Genomic DNA, 23,957 nt, shown 5'->3' with positions numbered 1-23,957 from the left:
GTAAAAGAGATATCAACTATTGAAATTGAAAGTGACTGTTTATATTTTCTCCTTTGAGGGAAAATGCAATGTAAGTCACTTGTATTTTTAAAAAGCTAAAGGCAAAAGTGGAAGAACTTTTTTTTTATCTAAAATGAACACAATAACTTTATATAAATAAGTGTAATATGAAATTATTAAGGGCTTTGCAAACTATACTTCAAATCTAAAGTTGAAATTAAAGCCAGAAAAAGGCTATTTATTAAACTTAGTGCAATGTTATGAATGAAGAATCTAAGTCAGGGATTGATATCTCAGACACATGACCCTAGCTAGCTATTCAGGAGGCTGCTATCTAGAGGATCTCAGAAAAGCCTTCACAGAAAAGTCTACTAGAGTCCATCTTCAAAGCAACCAGCAAAATGTAGACATGCCTCAAGTGGCAGTGCACCAGCCATGAGCAGGCAGGCTACCTGGTCAAGACAGAGCACGAAGCCCTGCGTTTAAGCCTCTGTGCTGGCATATACCCATATCTTCACTATTTTCTTTTTTTCTCAAAAGCTTTAAAATAAGCAACAACTGGGGTAGGCTAATTTCATAACATTGATGCATTAATAAAGAATACAGATGATGGTTTAAATTCATATCCCCTATTTTTATATACTACCAAATATTTTCAACCCCAAACACATAATATGCTTTAAAAAAAAGGGGGGGAGGCATCATATTTCATCATGAATCAACACTGGTGTAAGAACTTTAAAAATAAAACGACAGAAAAAGACAGTATATGGTTAAAACTATTAATAGTATTGAAGACAAGGTGATTTTTTCCGTAAAAATAAAAACAAGTAAAAAGAGAACCTAACCTGATTTTGTTTGCCTGCTCAACAGAACGTCCCACCATAATTAGTGCCCACCACCTCTGAGGGGAGGAGCTTAAACACAGGGTAACCTCATGCAGTCAGAGAGAAACAGTATAAATTCCTCAGGGCAGCTCCAGAGAGGCATCGTCTCTGCTCACCTGAGCAGAGGAGACCTAGGAATTACTAAGACACTAACTTCAGAACTTGCAGTACCCAGGTAAGTGCATACACTAAGGGTCACTAGTGGACTTCCACATGAGTTTGCTTTCAAATAACTATTTTGGAATTTTTTTGTCTTTTGGTTTTTGGTTTTGCTAAATGTTTTTTTTTTTTAAAGAAATGGCTTTGTATCAAAATGCACACAGAAATATTGTGTTCATTTACATGAGATAATTCTAATGAAACCAGATTGTATAAATTTTGTCCTAAACTGAATTTCAGTGTATTGTGAAACTGTAGGTATTTCAGGTTATGTCAAAAAGTCTGAATTTCTTAATATAGATATCTAATGATGATTTCTGTTTGTTTGGCTTCTTTTTTTTTTGTAAGTCATTTCATTTTCCCTTGACTCAATACTTGTTTGGCTTTCAAAAAAAAAAGCTAATATTCAAATGACTAAAAACAAATTCCCCAATTTATGGAATATATTCAACATATAAAGGATCCGATTTTAAAAGTCAATTGTATGAAGAATTCATCTGTGCAACATCAGAAAAATGAAGCAAGTCAATAAAAAAGATGTCTGAAATTATTCTTTCCTTTTTCAGAATCCATCTGAGAAAATGCTGCTACCAAAAGCCTTTCTGCTGCTCATGTCCTTGAACTTGGTTCATGGAAGGTTTTATGATGAGCGATACCAAACACCCACTGGCATAAAAGGCCCACCATCCAATACCAAGACCCAGTTTTTCATCCCCTATAGCATAAAGAGGAATGGTAAGCTGAATTCTGTATCTTACTCTATTGACCAGCTGACTGGTACTTTCTACTGTCTTAATGGTGATCATGTTTGCAAAATGCTTTCACCTCTGATTCTCATCTGTTTTCAAGTTCCTCAATTAGTCCAAATCCTCAAAACAATGATGTGTGGGGAAAATTAAGTGTGTACAAGACCTACTTGTACACTAACTATAATTGAAAAATATACCTGGAGAATCTCAAGGATTCTTATATGTGGAGATATTTTTTTTCCTCTCAAATGATGCTTTTACACAAATAACTTGCTATAATCCACAAATAATAATCCAGTGAGATTTAATTATATTTAGGATTTTAACTAAAAATGATTGCACAGAGACTAGATTTATATACTTAAATGCTTGGACATTTACTTTAATAAGTCATTCATAACTACTTATAAAAACAAAACTGTGTTTTATCAAATAAAACCTGATGGCCTCCAATAAATCTAATAGTCCAATAAGTATCAGTTTTTAGATTTATACATTCTTATAAAGTATAGGGGCTAAATGTAGATCTAACTGTTATCTACTAGCTGTAAGACCACAAGTAAATTATTTTTCCTTTTGTGTTTTGCGTTCTCACTTATATAGCATGGAGCAGTTATCTTCAAGGGCTGTTGAGACCTTCAAATGCTCCAAGTCCGTCAAGTGTATGTTTAGCTATTACTACAATGAAAAACTACTTTCACTTCTACTCTATAACCTAAGATAAATATATATATATATATATAAAACCTAAGATAAATTTTATGTCTTCTTGAATTTATTTCTTATCTGGCTGGTTTTCATACATATATGTGTATCTGTAATATATAATATATACACATAATATAAAGAGATCCTCCAAGAAGGGGAAACATATTTTCACTAATTCCATTTCAAAGCATCAGCTATAAACTGCCTACAAAATACCTACTGAATAAGATAATACCATCATTGGTTTTAGATTTCCTTTCCAAGTTATTTTTCACTTTAGTTAGATATTTTGTCTTGCAATAAAGCTAAGGCCATTTGTCATAAACTTTAAGTAGTATGATTTGGGGAACAAATGTTTTGAACAAACAAAACTTTAAGACTGCCTTTTTAAAAATGAAAGAAAAAATGTAAAAAAACCATTTTTATATATTTCATGAAAGGTAGCTCAATATTTAAAAATACGAGCACATTATATACCTGTGGGTACCTCAAAATATGGATAAGAGAAAGAGAAAAGTTAAGAAAGAAATTTTTAAAAAGACAAAGACAGCTACTCGAAGCAACAAATGCAATTGAAATGTTACACAGTATTAGATACTCTGGGATCACAAATTCAAACTCTTTAATATCTTACCAAGATCATACATAATAAAAAGCATCTTCTAGAAAGTTAATGCATTTCTATCTTCTCACCTAATGTACTGTTCATCATCCTGATTATTTTTGCAGACAAATGAAAATATCTTATTAACAAGTAAGAAGTTTAAAAGTTGCATTTTATTAAGTCTACATGAATTTCTTTGCAATAACTTAAAATAAGGACTCAAATACATCATCATCCATTGGCAGGCAGTAATGCACTATAATAGAAACAAAGCACATCCTTTACACAAGTAAAACATGAAGCTGAGGAGAGAAATTCAGAGTTCCTGTATAATTAATTCCCAGTCATATCTATGTAGCACGGGCTAAAGGAGAGTTCAGCCATAGCACCAAGTATGCTACGGCTGCTAGGCAGACATGGGTGCCATATCTCACACACCAGACCACTAGTTCTGTTTGTGGACATTTAAGAAACCTCATAGTTGGTTTTCTCTTAAGGATAGTGACCCTCTAATCTTATTCTTTCAGAGGGCAAACTAGAACAGAGCTAATCCCCAAAGACTTAGCAGAAGTAAAATTCTTTCTTGCATTGAGACGTTTAGGCCCCATTAGGGCAACATTCCAAGATACACCTGTCACTGGAGGTCTAGACTCAAGTGATGTCCAGTACAATCATTCTCAATAAGACTTGCTTTTCCTCTTTGTTTTAACAGTACAACATTCCCAGTCAGACTATTATTTTAATAGGAACACAATCCTTAGGTTCTGACATGGCCAACCTAGTTTGCATTAAAAAAAATATGCTATCACAGTCCAAACTATTAAGCAATTCCTTATTACTTATCTATTCCATTTGTTATGTGTCAACATACATTTATACATGTAGATATATCATGGGTATATACTTATATCAATCAGTAAGATATGTTTAAATATATGGAAACTTTTCCATAAATTAATTTTCTTTTCCTTTCCTGGTACCTTCATCTGACAAATCCATGGGAAAACTGTACATATTAAAGTTTGAAAACTGAAAATATAACTCTAATAACTCAAAATATAAACATACCTAAGTCTAAAACAATTATTTTCCTATTTTAGATAATTTGTCTAAAGAATTTGTTTGGTGACTTGCACATAGAAAGAGGTTTTCAATTCTCAGGAACATCTCTAAATAAGAGGAATAGTAGCTACAAGCTAGCAACTATTACTTACATGTGAAACAATTAAAGAAAAAATCTTAATACATTTGTGTAACCAAAAACTAATAGTTAAAGGTAACTCAAGAATATTTTAAAAGACAATTTGTAATTCATTTCAGTTTATTTGAAATCATTTCTTTTTAGTCTTCTTTTAGGATTTTAAGCCATTAAACATTTAAGAGTTTAAGTCTATTCATTTTTTTTTTCCAGAAAAGATATGGCTCAAATGTCAAAGCTATTGGGCAAGGGTATAGAACCTATAGGTCAATAGTAGAACACTTAACCTACCATGTGTGAAGCTCTATTACACCACTACAAAACAAAACAAAACACCAAAAGTCATAGCTACAAGTCACTTTCATGGTTTCTGAGCAAAATACTGAGCTACCGTAATATCCTAAGCCAACATTATGATGAACCATTTTCCAACAAAGGCTCTTATAATAACAGGTATTCTATGCTTCTGAAAATGTTTTAACAGAACATGATTTTAACATTAATTCTACAAGGAGAGATTAAAAATCACATGTAAGTTTATTTTATGTAGGTGTTTATGGTGACTACTTCCAAAAGACTGGCATAGTAATCCTTCTCTAGGGGATATAACACTAACTTCTGCAATGCTGTTATAGCCCATCTTTCAAAAACCACAACAGTTCTTGGAGCTGTTTTAAACACTTACCATCACTTTCCTCTGAGCCCCTAGCTCATATTTTAAATGGCTGTCCCATCTTAGGCCCAATTAGAGCTTACTTATCTCACATATTGAATAAGGAAGGGACTGCTAGGTTTTAACTTTAGCTTATTAGGAGGAATGTTCTTGCCAAAATGGACCTACAGAGTTATGAAATAAAAAAGATTATTGTCATTGAGGTCAACACTTTCATACTATTTTAAATACCTTGGCCATTTTGTCTAATTTTTTGTTTCAATTTTAAGTTAATATAGAGAGTAAAAGCTCACAGTATATACTGAGGACAAAAAAAGACAGTCTGCATCTAAATTATTTAGCAAGGCCATGGCAGATGTAAATTATTAAATTCCTTTTTTTATACAATATCTTTTGTGGGTGAAATATTTTACAGCTAGTAAACATTTTTTTCATTTATTGCTCACTTTTATTTTTATCTTTTCCAATACCTTTTTCTTACCATTTCTAAGTAGGTGGCTTTCCTTAAAAACTCCAATGCATATTTATCCTAGAGGAACTCTTCGATTCAAGTTTATTTTTATGTATCATTAGGACACGATGAATGCATTATGGTAGTCATGGCTTTGGGAGACATTACTATGTGTTTTTGGAGGTGAGGCTGGTCCTGGGGTTTGAGCTCAAAGTGACAGGCTTGCTAGGTGAGCACTCTATTGTTTGGGCCCACTCCATTTGACTCTTGTTATTCTTGAGATAGTGTTTCACCTATCCAGGCTGGCCTGGCACATAAGCCTGTTAATGTTGCTTCCTACCCTAGCTGGGGTATCAGATACATAGCACTACATTCAGCCCTTACTGTTGAGATGAGTGTCTCTTGAACATTGTACCTGGGTTAGTATCTGAAAGGACAGGTGTGAGCCACCATGCCCAACTCTCTCTCTATAAACTGAGTATCATTTGAACTCATGTTAGAGTATCACCTGAACTCACTAAAAAATGTCTGCCTAATGTCTGGACCAAATAAATGATAATGCAGTACTCTGTCCTAATCTATGTTTTGAGAAACATTAGTTATGCTTAAGTTACTAACCATCCCTCTGCTGGCTGATGTATTGCTGTATCTTTTAGGTATAGCAGTAAGAGGCGAGCAAGGTGTTCCTGGCCCACCAGGCCCCGCTGGACCTCGAGGACACCCTGGTCCCTCTGGACCACCAGGAAAACCAGGTTACGGAAGTCCTGGACTCCAAGGAGAGCCAGGATTGCCAGGACCACCAGGATTATCAGCTACTGGGAAGCCAGGTTTACCAGGGCTCCAAGGAAAGCCAGGAGAGAGAGGGCCATATGGACCAAAAGGAGATATTGGACCGGCTGGCTTACCAGGACCTCGGGGCCCACCAGGACCACCTGGAATCCCCGGCCCAGCTGGAATTTCTGTGTCAGGAAAACCTGGACAACAGGGACCTACAGGTGCCCCAGGACCTAGGGGCTTTCCTGGAGAAAAGGGAGCAGCAGGAGCTCCTGGAGTGAATGGACAGAAAGGAGAAGCAGGATATGGCACTCCTGGGCGACCAGGTGAAAGGGGACTTCCAGGCCCTCAGGGTCCCATGGGACCACCTGGCCCTCCTGGTGTGGGCAAAAGAGGTGAGAATGGGCTTCCAGGACAGCCAGGCATCAAAGGGGATCGGGGTTTTCCAGGAGAGAGAGGAGCAAGTGGCCCACCAGGTCCGCAAGGTCCTCCTGGGGAACGAGGACGAGAGGGCATTGGAAAGCCAGGTGCTGCTGGACTTCCAGGCCAGCCAGGGATTCCAGGGACAAAAGGCCACCCTGGGATTCCAGGAGCTGATGGGCAGCCTGGGCCTCCTGGCTTTGGGAAGCCAGGTTTACCTGGCATGAAGGGACCAAGAGGACCTGCTGGTCTCCCAGGGGGTCCAGGGGCCAAAGGAGAACAAGGGCCAGCAGGTCATCCAGGGGAGCCAGGGCTGACTGGACCTCCTGGCAATATGGGACCCCAAGGACCAAAAGGCATCCCAGGCAACCATGGCCTTCCAGGCCCTAAAGGTGAGACAGGGCCAGTTGGGTTGGCAGGACCCCCTGGGGCTAGAGGATCAAGGGGTCCCCCTGGGTTGGATGGAAAACAAGGATACCCAGGAGAACCAGGCCTCAATGGTCCTAAGGGTAACCCGGGGTTACCAGGTCCAAAAGGTGACCCTGGAGTGGGAGGACCTCCTGGTCTTCCAGGCCCTATAGGTGCAACAGGACCTAAGGGGGTACCTGGACACAATGGAGAAGCTGGTCCAAGAGGTTCTACTGGTATGCCAGGCACCAGGGGTCCCATTGGGCCCCCTGGTATCCCAGGATTCCCTGGGTCTAAAGGTGATCCTGGAAACCCAGGTCCCCCTGGCCCAGCTGGCATAGCAACTAAAGGTCTCAATGGACCCACAGGGCTACCAGGGCCTCCGGGTCCAAGAGGCCACAATGGAGAGCCAGGTCTTCCGGGGCCTCCAGGTCCCCCAGGTCCACCAGGCCAAGCAGCCATGCCTGAGGGCTTCATAAAGGCAGGGCAAAGGCCCAGTCTTTCTGGGATGCCTCTTGTCAGTGCCAACCAGGGAGTAACAGGAATGCCTGTGTCAGCTTTTACTGTTATTCTCTCCAAAGCTTACCCAGCAATTGGTGCTCCCATCCCATTTGATAAGATTTTATATAACAGGCAACAGCATTATGACCCAAGAACTGGAATCTTTACCTGCAGAATCCCAGGAATATACTACTTCTCCTACCACATTCATGTCAAAGGCACTCATGCTTGGGTAGGCCTGTATAAGAATGGCACTCCAGTAATGTACACCTATGATGAGTATTCCAAAGGCTACCTAGATCAGGCTTCCGGCAGCGCCATCATTGATCTCACAGAAAATGACCAGGTGTGGCTCCAGCTGCCCAATGCTGAGTCAAACGGCCTGTATTCCTCAGAGTATGTCCACTCCTCCTTCTCAGGATTCCTTGTGGCTCCCATGTGAGCACATTTCCACAGAGCTGATCTAAACTCCTGCTTGAAAAGGTGTTCTCCAACCCCATCCCTCCCACAAGATACATACGGAGGTAAGCTGAAAATAATGTGAGTGGTATTCATGTTCCCAAACACAGAACTTCCAAACCAAAAAAGATTTCCCCCATACAAATGAGCAGCAATAGTAAATCCATGAAGGCCCTCATGAGTTTCCAGTCAGTTGTCCTAAGAAGGCCTTTGGGGGATTTTCTGGAGCATATTCAATATTGTAAAGTGTTCACTGTGAAAGTCCTGATAGGTTAAAACAAATGATCACAAAACAGAAATAGGCTTTTAAGTAAGGTTGAGTTCAGAAACTCAGCATTCCCTCTTAAAATAAGCCTGTTTCTAATGATTAATATGACAACTTCTTGGAAACATTCAGGAGGTATCACATAACTTTATAGAACTTAACTACTTGAATACTCAAATTTAAAAGACACTGTACACCCTAGGCTATTTCTGATGGTGCAATAAGGCTTACTTGGCCCTTTTCATCAAGAGTGATTCAAATACATAGGTGCATATATACTTTCTAAACCTCTCATAAGAAGCCAAAATATTGTGCAAAAACTAGTCTAAAATGCAAGGTGCTTCAGTCATGAACCTTTTTAAACCTATCATTACAGAAAGTCGTTCAATATACCTGGCACAATTGGGAAAAGAGGTGTCTGACCTAGTCTTTATTTATTTAACACAAGTGTGATTAATTTGTTGTAATTCCTTACTGAATCTTGGAAATACAATTTCATGGGTTTTTAGAACATGGTGCGTATGTACCTTGTGCCTCCTTGTCCCGCAAATTAGAATTAACATCAAGGGTTTCAATATCTGACCAGAAATGAAAATACATTATTTATTTATGCTCTGTACTGTATTTTTATATTAGTTTAAAATGTTTAAGCTGTGCCTTACTTATTAAAGCATGAAATGATTAATATACTCATTCTCAAGCAATAAAACAACATCAATCACTTTTGATCTGCACTTTCCTCAAAAGCAGCCATTTGCTATTTTCAACCATACTTTTAAAAAAGTCTTTCCATTGTATAAATTAATGAAGTAGAAATGGTGAATTTGTGGGTGGCTTTTACAGTGTCATAGGTATGTCTCTTTATTGGGGAAGGATGCCACACACACCCAGCACTCAGTATAGACAGTGAAGTACCCACAAAACCCCATGTAAACCAGGAGGCAGAGGTAGGACTAATGAGTGGATATAGAAAAGTGAGAAAATCAACTCAAAGCACTGGTTTTCTATGGGAGAGAGAACAGCAAGTGTCACAAAAATATACAATTTGAGCAAGTATTCTTCAATTGTTTATTGCCTCAGCAATAAATGGCACTTTAGTCACAGTATTTAAATTTGTTTTGATAAGTTGATTTACATTAAGAATGCACACTGTGTTCATTTTTGTTTTTTCTTTAAACAGTACTGGAGTTTGAACTCAGGGCCCTCATTCTTCCTGGGCAGGTATTCTACCCCTGAGCCATTCCCCTGCCTATCTTCTTCCTTTAGTTATTTCTCAGGTAGACGCTCACTGTTTTGCTTATAGCCAGTCTCAGACTGTAATTCTTCCATCTCTGGCCATCTGCATAGCTGGATGCACAGTCGAGCATACTGACTGAAAGGGAGTCACAAACTTTTTTCCCAGGCTAGCCTCAAATCATGATCCTCCCAATCTCTGCCTTCTGGGTAACTGAGATTACAGGTGTAAGCCACCATGCCAGTCAAGGGATGCTATTTTATTTATTTATTATTTTTTGGAAGTACTGGGGTGGCCTCATGCCTGCAAAATAGGTACTCTACTGCTGGGTCACCTCTCTAGCCCTTTTTTTCCCACTAGTTATTGTGAGACAGGGTTTTATATTTTTCACCTTTGCCTGTACCTAAACTGCTATCTTGAGATGGAATCATGCTAACTTTTTGCTGAGACTAGCCTCAAACTGTGATTCTCTCAATCTCTCAATTGCTCTCAATTGCTGGGATTCCAAGTGTGAGCTTACCTGATCAGCCCATGCCATGCATTTGAAAGTGTAAATCAAAGGCAACATGTTTTAAGCTGAAAAAGACTGTTCATGAGCAACCACCAGCCAACGAATTAAATCAAGGTAGCCTAATTCAAGCAGTATAGTAACATAAAGGCATCTTGGGTTACCCCAACTGGCAAATAAAACCCTAGGCTTGAGATAGTCAATAGCTCTGACCCCATTTCCATTTCTTAAGCAACAAGAATGACATGTCCACTAGCAGGCACTTTGCTCCCCTGTCTATAACTTTTCCACTAAGGATGTAGGTGTGTGTCACCAAACAGCAACACGAGAACTTGAATTCTCACAAAAGCCACAGAACAACTCTAACTGGCAGGCATGTCAAGGACAGTTTAACAGCAAAGCCCAGAATACAGGCAACTATGGCTATAAAACACAAGAACCACTTACAAAGTAAGCAGAACTAACTTTATAGCAACATTGAAGACAACACTGACTACTAAGTAAGGATCACAGAGTAAAAGAGGCAACTTCCATCTAAATTAACAGACATACAGCATGGAACACACAGGTATTAGCAACCCTCTTCAAGTTACTCACCCTTAAAAGCTGACATTTTAAAATTGTGTTGTATACCAGCAACTATATCCTTCCAAAAATCAAGTGTTTTTTGACCACTGTTCTGCTAAAAGGGAAAAAAAAAATTCCAAATGTAACAAATGCAGTAATTCTGTGTCTCAGCAGAGTGGAAAATGCCGAGAAACAATTATAGTATCACTGGGTTCTAAGATAGGGATCTATGGTTTAGAAGACACAATAAATCAGTAAAGTACTCATTGTACTCAATGTGCTTTTAGAAACATTCCACAAAAACCACACACAAATAAACATACATCACTAAATATTAATATATAGCTCCTCTGCAAAAAAAAGACTTTATTAAAATTCAAGCGATTTTTATTTTTATTTATTATTAGTATTTTGTTACTATTATTTTTTTGCTGGTCCTAGGGCTAGAACTCTGGGCCTGGGTACTATCTCTGAGCTTCGGAGCTCAAAGAGAGTTCTCCACCCCTTGAGCCATAACTCCATTTGCGGCTTTTTAGGGCTAAGTGGAAATAAGAGTGTCGAACTTTTTTCTACCTGGTCTAGCTTTAAATGGCAATCCTTAGATCTCAGCCTCCTGAGCAGTTATAAATATAGGTGTGAGCCAGCAGCGCCTGGCTGCAGAACATTTTTAAATGCATGAGCAAATATACACTGTTCTATGGCTTTTGAGATAACTAAATACATTACTAAATGCACTGTGTCATCATTGGGGGTCCCGAGACCTGAAGCTTTAAAACCCCCAAAGCTTATTTCAGAATGTAGTACTCACTTAACCTGAATCAAAACATACAAAGAACAGCAAGGGAAGGGTTGACATTGTCCAAAAAAAAATGTACTCTTTCTTTATCTGACTTATGATGTAACTGTAACCGCTCTGTACATCACCTTTACAATAACAATAAATGTAATAGAAAGAGCAGCAAGCCACTACAGGAGAGATAAATGAGATTCCAGATTCCAATATTTAAATATTTTTATAGTTTTTTGGGGGTTCACAAAGTAAATAAATATTACATAAAAATATGTAACTTTATAGCTCTTTGCTTCTTTGGAATCACTGTGTTTTCTATCAAAACAACAATTACTAGATATTTATATATAATTATACATATTATAAGATACTTAAGGCAAAAATGAGCCTAAATTTTCACCTGATTTTTCATGTTTAATACTATGTAGCACATTTAAGATAAATGGAATTTCCATAATTGCTTTTACTTTTTTTTTCTTGTATTGAAACCAAAAGATACTTTTCCAGATGAAGTTTTGCATTTTATTTTTGAGACTTTTGCACCCTCTGCTGGAGAATAAGTAGGTTTATTTTTCCTGGGAAAAAATGGTCACTGTTCATTAATTTTCCAAAAATATTTTCAACAAATTCACCATACTTTTTCTTCTTTGGTCACCTATGTAGCCACCAAGAGGAAAACAAACAAAATCACCACTTCGAAGTGGTGACTAAATACATATCACACAAGTTTTTTAAACAATTGCTTACACTCACCTTTGTTAAAGAGTCCACCACTCTGGCACAAAGAAGAGCTCCTGGCAGGTCAAAGTAGTTATCATAGAAATAATACTTTCCTAAAAACAGAAGATAACTTTTAAGTTAAGAACAAATTAATGTCTCGGGCTGGGAATATGGCCTAGTGGCAAGAGTGCTTGCCTCGTATATATGAAGCCCTGGATTCGATTCCCCAGCACCACATATATAGAAAACAGCCAGAAGTGGCACTGTGGCTCAAGTGGCAGAGTGCTAGCCTTGAGCAAAATTATAATAATAGTAATAATAAAATTAATGTCTCATGCAAGTACAAAATGCACAAACTTCTCTGAAGAGATACTAGGTTTTTTAGTTATAAAAGGGAACGTATTTATCCATTCATTTTATTTATTTATGTACTTATTTCTTTCTATTTAGGCACAGTGCACAGTTTGTTTCATATTTTCCCCTGAGCAAAAGTAGAAAATAATGGAACAATTTACTAAATAGAGGTTCCATGAGAAATTTTCATAAAGAACTTCAGTTCCAGGCTAGCAGTGCCTTTTAAATGCTGCTTAAGTACTGAAGATGCTGCAAGCATGTTAGAGTATGACATTCATAAGCTGAAGTCCTGAAAGAAAATTATATCTAGTGCACCATAGTCAATTCAGATGCCATGTTGGATAAAATTCTGGAAAGCCAGGATGAGAGGAATAAAAAACATGTCTCATGTATGGTGTATGGAGGCTTGTCTCAGCAAAACTGCAAGATCTCAGGAGAGAAAATTAGATATATTCTGTAACCCTGGAGTAAAATTACACTTCAGACCTCCCCCAGAATACAGGTTACTTTTAGTTATACTGTTCCTGGATAACAGTCCCGTGGTCCTTGTCACATCCCAGGGGCCTAATGTCCAAGTCCAGACTGGACTACTGAACAGCATCATTCCACCTCAGCCACAACAGTGCCAGTCACTCTTCCTCAAAAGTCCTGGGGCCGCATGGCACAAATAATAGGTTGGGAGCCAGTGAACCAACATCCTAGCCTCTTCAGAACTTGAGGCATTGTTTTTGTATCTATTCAGCAATCTCTGAGAAAAATCCTCAGTTTTCTAATTAGATGCTATAATTATTTTCATACATGTAAACACACTGTGATTGGGTTGTGGAGGCACGAAATTCTTTTTAATACTTTTCTATGGTTATAAACAGTCTTTTTTTCATTTTTAAAGAAATATTGTATTTATACAAAGTTTGAAAAGCTTTGCTCAAACTCATACAATACTGGCAGCTTACTAAGACTTAAAATTTAACAAAATAAAAGCTGTGCTATTGAAAATGCAGACTTTGGACAGCTCTCTGTCACCTCGCAAAAAGAGTGTGATATTCTACTGGAACTTAATTAAAAGGTATGGCTGATCTATCATGTTTAGCAGCACTTTGAGGAAGCACAAAATCTTCTGGGGTGTGGATAAAAACAGGAAGAAATAGACAGGCACCCAGTGACTCATGCCTCTAATCCTATCTTTTCTCAGGAGACTGAGATCTGAGGATTTTGATAAACAGTCTTTTTAAAGCCACCAGCATCTTTATTATTTTGCAAACCATGACATCTTAAGTATGTGTCACAGGCTAACTATCTGAGTACTGGACAACTGGATTAGAAACACTTAAAAGGGGATAACCTGAGGTCATCAGGATGCTCCTGAGCATCCTAAGCACGAGAATGAGCAGTTGATTCAAGCTGTAATTAAGTTCCTGCTCAGGAGGTTGAGATTTGAGGATCAAGGTTTGAGGCCAGCCTGGGCAGGAATGTCTGTGAGGCTCTTTTCTCCAATTATTAACCAACCAAAAGCTAAAAGTGGTGCTATGGCTCAAGTGATATAGAATTCACCTTGAGCACAACAACTAAGGGACAGCATCTAGGCCCTAAGTTTGGGCCCCAGTATTAGTACCAGAAAAGAAACAAAGGAAAAAAAGCACAAAATCACTTTAAGCCTAGAAAAGAGGGTCAATGGATCCTAGAATGAAAGAGAATCCTGAGAAACTCGGTTGCACAATGTAAATACGGAGCGACATGGAGGGATAGCAAGGGTTAAGTATGACAGCTAAAGGAGACAGGCTGGCTTAGGAACATGTTATTCCCAAGTGCCAATCTTCTTTACTGCAGAACAAGTGCTAGCAAAAGTGGGACCAACAAATTCTTCAATATAACTGCATGAAATGTTGCAAAACAGGAAAAAAAAAAAAACACCTGAAAAAAATACATTCTATTGCAGCTTGTCCATCGGGTCTTGCCTGTGTTATAGGGGGTCTTCTTTGGGTCTTCACATTGCAAGTCCAGCATACAAAAACAAAGTGGAAATGGAGGATGGTGGTACACATGTAAGGCCTACCTGAGCGGCAAGGCATGCCTGTGTCCAGCACAAAGTGTTTCCACTCCTTCTTGCCATAAGCCTCTGCCAGTGCCTCTGGATTCATCATCTTGGTGCCATGGCTTGCCCTGGTGTGAGAGACCATGCACAATGTTTACAGGCTCTTCAATCACCTCTTTCTCTAGCACTGAGATTATTTATCCTTTCCACTGTTGGAGCTAACAAAGTTTTGGTTTTCATTATCTGTTTTCTTGAGACAAGGTAAATTGGGCTATCCCTGAACTTGAGATGCTCCTATCTTAACCTCCCAAGTAACTGGAGATAGCTGCCTCAGCCTCCTGGGTGTAAGCTATGGACCATGTTCATACTCCAACCCCCACCTTCCACTTCTCTTTCTCTCTCTCTCTCCACTTCTGTATATTTTGTCATCAACTAGGATAATTCCTAGTCTTCCCTCCTTCCTTCTGTGTGTGTGATATTCATAATATATACATATATTTCATATACTTTACACATATATTTCAACTAGGGTACTTCCTAGCTCTGCCTCCATTGATCTACCTACTAGCAAGAGATTGACAGCTTTTACTCTGAGGTCAATGCTGTATAAGATACCATCCTCCATTAGAGAAGCTTTGGTTTAACCAAATGATGAGAAAAAGCTGGGCAAAATGGCACATGTGCATAATTCAAGCCACCCAGAAAGCTGAGGCAGGAAGATCACAGGTTGCAAACCAGACTTGGTAAACTAACCTGACCTGTCTCAAAAAAAAAAAAAAAAAGATCTGGTGTTATAGATCCTAGCAGAGCACCAGGGCCTTGGGTTCAATCAATCTCACACATATAAGAAAAAGAGATGCAAAAACATTACTGGAACAACTAGAAAGCAACCGTGTAGACTGGGTGGGAAGCCAGCTCAGAAGGAGACAGCAGTGAAGAGGAACAGCAGAGTTACAGCAGGAGCCACACCAGGTCCACAGGGGGTATAGCAGGCCCCTGGCCCCACAGAGGGTGACTGTGAGCACAGGGTGCTGAGGAGAAGAGAGAGGGCAAGCAGATCACTGAAGGACACAGCACAGCCATAAGCACACTGGGAAGCAGCAAGAAGAATGTGGCAAAACAGAGCAAGAGAGGAAAATAGGTTTTTCCTATGCTTCAAGTACTAGTTTTTCATCACGTAGACCTTACTAAGAGAACTCCAGTTACCTGAGAAAAAACACATGCAAGTAAATGACAAAATAATCAGAGGTGGGGAGGCCATGTCATTAGCAGCACCTTTGGGGAAGGTTTGGGGAAGCATGTGAAAATAATTTCTATTATGCAAAATGAGTGATGTTTCAAAATATACACGGGGGTGCTGTGCTCAGTGTCTTCCTTGGCTCTGACCATGTTAGTGTAAGTACTAAAGGCATAGCTTTGTGGTCATATTGATGGGACAACACCTGCAGTATGAGGGAAAGAATAGTTTCTCACTCCCTATTGATCTCTACAAGACTCAGAGCAATAAGAGCAGTTGCTTCCTTACTGCTTTTCATGCCCTGACCAATACTAGAGGGTATGGCACACTCAATAGAGAAAAGGAAGATTGTGGGAGAAAGAGAAGGAGAGGAAAGTCAGTTGGTCAGGGGTAGAACCATGCAGAAAAACTCCAACAGTGATTCTGTTCTTCTGTAAGAGAACCTTAATTTATCTAGGCACCTATACACCCAATTAAAACATTATTTCTAGGGCCTTTATATAGTACAGGGTATTCAACGAGATAAAGCAAGTTGCTAACTCTATCACTCTAATAGTTATAGTTCCTTCTCACTATTTCTAATGAGCCAAACTTAATGGAACTGAACATTAAACCCAAAGCTCACAGACTTATATTTAAATATTTCAAACAATTCATACAAAGACATTTCAAGAATACAAATTATCTCATTGATTGAAACAATAATCTTAGTTATATGATCATACCTTACTGATCATAGGCTAAGAGTTAAGTATCCTAGAGAAAGCCATGTTTCATTTTACTGCTACTTTTTCTTACCTGAGTACAGTGCCATTATCTGCAAGTTTAATGAAGGTTCCATCTTCCAGATCCAATACTAAACCTTTGCAACTAAAACAGAAAAGTTAAATTTTAATTAATTCATATTCTTAGCCATCTCAAGAAACAATAATCCATATTTTCAAAAAGTTATAGTGCTGAAAAAGGATTCTCTGCCCAGGCAAAAGATACACTAAGCAAACAAGTGAGAAGATTTAAGACTGAAAAATTAAATATTCACCACAAAACAGATATAGAATAAAAACCAAAAATTAGGCACACATAGGAAACATGTTTAGTTTACAAAATCTTTAGGCATTTAAAAAATGAAATCTGAAATTCAAACAAGAAAAAGCACTATAACATTATTCTGTGCCGCTGTCAAAATGTACGGATGCAGCTACTTAGGAGACAAAAATAAAGAAGGACTATAGTTTTAGGCCAGCCTGGACAAAAGTTAACAAGTTACCTGCTTGCTTCTCAACAAACAAGCTGGTGTAGTGGCAGGTACCTGTAATTCCTGAACACATAGGAGGCAAATATAGTAAAATCACAGTGTGACGGTGGCTCTGGACGAAAAGCACAAAGCCCTGTCTGAAAAGTAAATAATAGAAAGTCAAAAGTCCTGAGTTCAAAACTCAGTATTGTCAAAAACAACAACAAAAGGTGCAAGGTGTTTTTCATGATCAGAAACGCATCTCCAAACACACACCTGCAGACATTTATGCTTACAAGATAACCTCTTCTCTATTCTAATTAGAATTTGCCTCAATTTAGGTTCAGTCATAAGAACTTGCTCTCTGGGCAAGGCATACTATTAAAAACCAGGAAGAATGGTCAAAGTGTTAGTTTCTTTGCTACAAAAGGCTTGTGGGATTTGGGGGGTGAAGTGAGCATAGATTCATTATATGAATAATAAATGCCAGAAGGGGTAGTGGCTGCAGATATGGACAGTCAAACAAAAATGAAAGGGCACTTCGCACTCAGTATTTGCTTTCATTCACAATACACTTTTCAGAGCCAAGAATTTCACATAGCAAGAGCTCTCTGCCGCTTCTTTGTGTGTACATAAAAGATCTATGAAAAGACTAACCAAATATTGGAGGAATGTATAATAGATGAACATTCTTTAGGATTATTAATTTAAATCAATCCTTTCTTTTTCCTTTGTTCCTTCTTTCATTCCTTCAGTATCTTTTCTTTTCTTTCTTTCTTTCATCTACCTATCTACCCCACCTATATCTGTCTGTCTGTCTGTCTGTCATTATATACCTACCTACTATCTATCTACCTATCTACCAAAGAGAAATATGACTTAGGTTGGACACCCAACTCCTGGGATAAAATAATCATTTTACCTCAGCCTTTGGAGTAGCTGGGACCACAGGCACACATCACCACACTTGCTAAACTAAACAATAAAAGGAGCTAATGATTTTTTACTTTTGGTCATTAAATAAGAGAGTAAAAGAAAAGTAAGCTTTGGGAAGTTGAGAATACTAAATCAGGAGAGGAATACTAAATCAGACAGGAATGTCTACCCAAATTACAGAAAACAGAATACCATAATCCAGTCACTTACTCAAAGCAGATGAATTCTCTTCTTTTATAGTTCTTTATTTGAATTATTTAAAACAAAAAAGCCTTTTTTCATAAAGATGTGAACTTTGTATTTTAGTAAACATTTAAACCCTTAATTATTACAGATTTAAGCTATAAGATATCCAAATTAGTTACATAAACTCACCTCATTTTCAAATTTAATTAAGTCAAAACTTAAGGTAGACAAGACTTTAATTCAATTGAACACAAAACTTTTAGTTTAGAAGCCATTTTGCCTTTGGACTCAGTTTCACACTTCTCTTTGTAACTTCACCTGAGGAAGTATTAATATTTATCAGCAACAATTAAGACACATTAAAAAAAAAACTAAAAAGAACTTACCAGAAATCCCAATCCTCAGGGGTCACAGTGAGCAATTCCTTATTGTACCCTTTCTCCTTGACTAGGAACTGAGCAAAACTGTTATAAATGAGCTGTAAATAAGGAAAGGGAAAAAAAAAAGAATTAACTATAAATTTGCTACTTTGTCTTAATATCATGGTCATGAAAAACCAATGGAATTGCTGATGGGGGAAAATAGCAGGGAAACAGTAAAAGTTGTGCAATCCAATCTATAATAAATGTATCAAATTCTGCAACCTCTGGGTAATTGTCCTGACCAAAATTATACCACCAACATAAAATTAACAAGCAAGGACAATTACTAACCTTATTCCTAAATTCTAAAAGATTGGAGATCATAATTAGGACTTGATACTTAAGAGTAAATTGTCTATTATATCATCAAGACAATGAACAGGTTCACTCTGTCACTGCATCTGTCCTTGATCCATCATTACTAAAAAGGTCCTATCTTAGAAGAGTCTCAAAGTGAAATATGGTGGGGACTGAGCAGATGATTTAGAGGAGGAATCAGGAGGCCTCTACCAGATATAGGAAGTATCTCATTACTCAGCAAAAGAAAAGCAACTGAGGACAAAGGACAAGAGAAGTCTTCAGAAAGCCAAATAAAATTATGAACACATAGGTGAATGTGATTTTCTGATGAATAGGAAAAAAAACAACAGTTTTTTGGGGGGATGGAATAAGCCCATTCCATGCGATCTTTGGGATATTACATATACTAAAATATTTTGTAATGTGAAATTTAGATTCAACTAGATGTGTATTCTTTGCTAAACCTGGCAAGCACTATATGCTTTGGAAAATGAAGTAACTCTTAAAATTGGAAGACTTCTCAAGTTAGGTTCAGATGCCCAGCTTGCCAACCCCCCCCCCCGCGGGGGGGGGGGAAAGAACTGAAAGATCTGGCGAGGCTGAGCCCTTTATGGTTAATAATGGTAGGATCTGACTGTGGCTTCTCTTTGAGGGCTTGTCCTTCCACCTGCTCAACACCTGCTCTCTCAATCAAGTAGACCCTGTCTAGTACGAGACCTGCAGTCTCAGGGGAATACAGCTGTCTTCTTTCTTGAGGCAAAAGAGGAGGGGACATACCCAGATCTGGATATGCAGGACACTGTGCACTTGCTAAGGGACCAGGAGACCAAGGGAGAGGAACTCACAACTCTGTGATGCAACAAGCTCCTGCTGGCTTTTCCAGGATCATCTGCAATGCTCCACCCAGCAGTACATGCTGCAGCTCCTTTCCAGTCCCTGCTTGATTTCCTCTGCTTAAAAGTGCTCTCTGTATGTCCTCACCTGAAAATCCAACTGCTGTATGTGGGGAACTCATCCTGTCCCCTCACCACATGCTTTCCAGTACTGTACTGTATGACTGAGTCAGAAACCCAAGCCACACTACACTGCTTGGCAGCCCTGGCTAAATGTCACCTTTCTATACCTTGTGGTCCTCTCTGTCTAGTGACTGGTGATAATACCTTTCCACAAGGTTCAGTCCTGTGCATCAAGCAGAATGTTTATTAGGAGGGTAGCTGTGTCATATTGTTGTTAAAACTCTGTTACTTTGTCTTTTTTTGCCAGTCTTGGGGCTTGGACTCAGGGCCTGAGCACTCAGGCCCTGGCTTCTTTTTGCCCAAGGCTAGCACTCTGCCACTTGAGCCACAGCCCTACTTCTGGCCGTTTTCTATATATGTATACATATATAAATGCCTCAGCATGTATACAAGGCAAGCACTCTTGCCACTAGGCCATATTCCCAGCCCTGTGTTACTTTCTCAACTACATACAATGGTTTTCCGAATAGGTACAATAAATACATTGTAACTCTGGCTCATGTTAAGGAGACACTCTAGAGGAAGACTCTAATAAGTAAACAGGAAATTGTTAAAATGAAACCAAACAACCCTATGTGGTGAATGCTTAGAGAAGGTAGGTTTTAGGGGAAATTCTGGAGTGGGAAGACAGAATAGGGAAATGACTGGGGATGGTTTCCCAGGGAGAAGAGTATTTCAGCTGAGATAAAGTAAGGATGAAGAGTCACTGTGAAGGGAGGAGGTCCTCCACCAGGAACTACTGCCCTCACCAGTGGGCCTGCACCTAACCTTGTCACCATACTACCCTTTTGAAGCTCTGTTCATTGCCAGGCTGTGGTTGATTTCTGTTAACCTCAAGTCAGGTGCTCAGCACATTGTGATACTTAATGAAGGAAGGGGTTTTTGTTTTGTTTTTTACACATCAGAGAGGATGGTTAGTTTTAAACCTTTAAACATCACTCACATTCAGTAAGGAATATTTTGTCTTCAAGGATTCTCTATGTTGGCATCTTATACTCATAACTGCATTCATTTTGCTGATGACATGTCAATGGTTTAACAATCTGCTCTGCAAATCAAAGTGAGTACTGAGGAAGGGCATTGGAAAACATAAACGCAAATTGAAGACAAGGGGAAAAAGGAGGCTAAAAAGCCAAAAAGCAAAGAAAAACCTTTGAGCTCTCAATGTAACGAAGGCAAACTGACCTGTGTAGCAGAAAGGTGTAATAGCAGGGAAAACACTTTTTTTTGTGTGTAGTGGGGCTTTAATTTATGGTCTGGGCACTGGACTCAAGTTTCATGATTCTCCTGCTTGGGCTAGCTTTGAACCCTGATCCTCAGATCTCAGCCTCCTGAGTAGTTAGTATTACAGGTGTGAGCGACTAGCCCCTCACTATAAGCACAGGGTGCCCCTCTCCCCCGCACTTAAAGGAACTTCAGAGTTTTGATTTTTCAGTGCCTGATGATCTGACTAATGGAAAACACTGGCTGGTGTTGTCCCAGTGACCAGGGGCTCTACCCCGAAGCCGTGAGGTTTCCAAATGGTTTGGGTGGACACTATAAAACAAACAAAAAAAAACCCCACTTGTTTTCTTCAGGTACTGGTGGAGGCATTCACCCATCTATTGCCCACTTAATCCTTGCAATGATCTTCCGAGCTAAGCCTATTTTTTAGCCTCATTTTACTGATGGGGAAACTGAGGAGGAACACAAGTTTAGTTGTACCAAATTTCAGCGCCAGTCACAGTGGAGCTAGTGTGTTGTTAGACAGCCTCCTCCTATTCATTACCATGCTCATAGCTAGCTCCCTCCTTGGACGCTGGGATCTCTCACTGAAATGTTAATTCTTCAGGTTCTGGTGGAACCAGAGGAAATGGAGGAGTGAGGGCAATCCATACGCGTGTACAGGTCTATAATCATCATATCCACCTCCCTTTCCCTCCGGACAGAAGGAAGTTTAAATTCCACAAGCTATTAGCTTTACCAAAAGCCTGAAGTGCTAAGTATAGTGGGGCTAAGAATTTCAAGACTTTATCCAGCCAGGGCTCAGTGAACTCCAAAATCTCTCCCAGGCTGCTAGTGCTTCAACTCTGACAGGTGATCGCTTCAACGTGCACAAGGAAATGCACACGCATGGAAAATCGAAGGAAACACCCCCACCCTGAACCCTGCTACCAAACCCAGTAAGTGGTACAACCAACGCCCAGCGAGTGCCCGGAGGCAACTAGCAGAGCCGGTGCGAGGCCTGGCATCTGTAGACACCCCCAGATGCCCCGGCCTTCCCCAGCACTAGAAAGCCTCTCCCCAGCCCCAGCTTGCATGCCCAGGATCTCCCCACCCCCATCAGAGTCGGCTCAGGGCAGGGAGGGCCGGGACGCGGGGCGCGGGCAGCGGTGCACTTCCGCCCTGCGCGCGCCGGGTGGGGCTCGCTCTGCCGGGCGGGCGGCCCCGGCGAGTCCGGCGCAGCCGCCATGGGAGGCGAGGCAAAGCGCGGCTGGCCCTCCGCGCGCCCCGGCGGCCCGCGCCACTCACCGGGGCGCTCTCGGGCAGGTTGTAGCGACACAGCGTGTGGTCCAGATCGAAGCCGACCACGTCGCAGGCGGCCAGGGAGAAGTGCTGAGCCATGGCTGCCCCGGGCGGGGAGCACGAGCGGGTGCGCGTCGGCCTCGAGGATGGCGCGGGGAACGCACGGGCGGGACGGACCTGGCGGACCGCAGCCGCGGTGGGGCGGGGCGGGGCGGCCAGGCACCCGCGGGGCGGCCCCTGGCGCCTCCCGAGCCCTCGAGCACCGCCCCTCGACGCGCTTCTCCCCGCCCCTCGCGCTGCGCCTCGCGCCGCGCGGGGCGCAGTCCAACCCGGTCGTGGGAGGAGAATCGCCCAGGTTACCTGCGGCCGCGACCCAGCATCCGCCCTGCTCCCAGCCCGCGAGTCCCGCGTGAGAGGAGAGGAACCGGAACTGCAGGAGAGTTACTGCGGAATGAACCGGGACTCCCGGGACTTCAGGGTGCCACGGAAACCCCACCCTTTACTCCTGCCTGTGGGATTGTGCAAGATAATGGAGAAAACGTGTCCACAAATAAACATCCCACGGAGCCAATAGTTTACAGGTTAGCAGGTCTTTTCACCCACGTGATCTCCCTGATGGATGGCAAACCTTTTAGCAATCCCCAGGAGTACACATATACACACATATATGATATATACTAATACATCGTATATATTTCTAATATGTCTATGAGGATATAGCTATATCTGTGGATATATTAGATATTCTCAAGAACCTCTTTGTAAAATGCTACTTGGCTAGGATGGTTGTTTGCTGATCCTGTTTTTCATTGTAATTTTTCTATGAAGGGACATCAGAAAACTCCATGGAATTACATAGAACATACTACTACAAAAGAAAATTTTTCAAGCAGAATATTTTAGACAGTAATTTTAGTGACAAGTTGCCCAGTTCCTCCAGGGACTTGTGGGTATTAAGTAGTATTTTAGATGCATCGGAGAGAAGTCATTATTGGCAATGGATGACGTAGAGTAATCAGTTCCTGGATGTGAAGGACAAATTAAAATCTTTACCATACAGTTCTTCATTTAAAAGTGAGAATGCAAAACTACTATCTTTATATTTCTGTTTAAAGTTGAAAAGAGCAGTTGGTCAAATGGGAAAACCAGTAGTCATGATATGATGTAAATATAGTTGATGAAAAATTACATTAAACTCTCACAGTCTTAAAAGGCAGATAGACCAAAGGATTCATTTATCTCAATAGATAGTGCAATCAGGTAGGACTCTTCCAATCAGGAAGCATTCTTCTTAGTGCTCTTATCTGAATATGTTGAGAATTTATTCTGTCATAACCCTTAAAACAGATCTCTGGATTAGGAACAGGAAAGAATCTTCAAGAAGATGTTGTAGAGCTGACTCCATCTTGATTAGGGAAACATGGTAGGAAATGTTGGGGGGACTAGAGCTGACTCCATCTTGATTATTAGGTTAACCTGACCCCAAAATTCTGCTTCTGTAAGTGGCTTGCTCGTTTGTTGCTTACTCTACCCCCTGCATCAAGCCCCTACATCTGTGCTACTCTTTTACCTTTATAAACCCTGCTAACTGAAGGGTCCAGGCTTTCAATCCAGATCCGCTGCGTTGGTGACGGTTGTAAGTCCAAGCTCGGGCTTGCAG

At 40.1% G+C, this 23,957-nt stretch overlaps 2 protein-coding genes across 4 annotated transcripts in view; one reads left to right on the top strand and one right to left on the bottom strand.

The window, feature by feature from the left end:
• Positions 1-22,500, bottom strand: part of Nt5dc1 (5'-nucleotidase domain containing 1) — a 96,250-nt gene extending 73,750 nt beyond the window's left edge. The window contains exons 1-6 of one of the 2 annotated variants that reach the window (XM_048353945.1): positions 22,304-22,500; positions 18,441-18,532; positions 16,497-16,568; positions 14,483-14,589; positions 12,109-12,188; positions 10,596-10,680 (exon numbers count right to left, since the gene is read on the bottom strand). In XM_048353945.1, the coding sequence (XP_048209902.1) occupies positions 10,596-10,680; positions 12,109-12,188; positions 14,483-14,589; positions 16,497-16,568; positions 18,441-18,532; positions 22,304-22,396 (529 nt within the window). In that variant the 5' untranslated portion in view covers positions 22,397-22,500. The remainder of the gene's footprint in view (positions 1-10,595; positions 10,681-12,108; positions 12,189-14,482; positions 14,590-16,496; positions 16,569-18,440; positions 18,533-22,303) is intronic. The other variant, XM_048353946.1, reaches the window with a different exon arrangement.
• Positions 1,229-15,186, top strand: Col10a1 (collagen type X alpha 1 chain). Of its 2 annotated transcripts, XR_007212088.1 has the most exons (3): positions 1,229-1,781; positions 6,086-8,471; positions 15,177-15,186. XR_007212088.1 is itself a non-coding variant. In XM_048353944.1 (2 exons), the coding sequence occupies exons 1-2, from the start codon at positions 1,628-1,630 to the stop codon at positions 7,972-7,974; spliced, it is 2,043 nt and encodes a 680-aa protein (XP_048209901.1). In that variant the 5' UTR covers positions 1,229-1,627; the 3' UTR covers positions 7,975-9,734. The 2 variants fall into 2 exon arrangements, 1 of the variants encoding a protein (XP_048209901.1); XM_048353944.1 differs by lacking the exon at positions 15,177-15,186 and having other exon boundaries at positions 6,086-9,734.
• Positions 22,501-23,957: the final 1,457 nt, after the last annotated feature.

This window comes from Perognathus longimembris, chromosome 9, assembly GCF_023159225.1.
Source record: "Perognathus longimembris pacificus isolate PPM17 chromosome 9, ASM2315922v1, whole genome shotgun sequence".
NCBI classification, from domain to species: Eukaryota; Metazoa; Chordata; class Mammalia; order Rodentia; family Heteromyidae; genus Perognathus; species Perognathus longimembris.
This window is presented reverse-complemented; position numbering and strand designations above follow the sequence as displayed.

Coding starts and splice junctions, on each gene's coding strand:
- Col10a1 (XM_048353944.1), top strand. CDS start 1,628: ATGCTGCTACCAAAAGCCTTTCTGCTGCTCATGTCCTTGAACTTGGTT. Junction 1,782..6,085: donor CTATAGCATAAAGAGGAATG/GTAAGCTGAATT, acceptor TGTATCTTTTAG/GTATAGCAGTAAGAGGCGAG.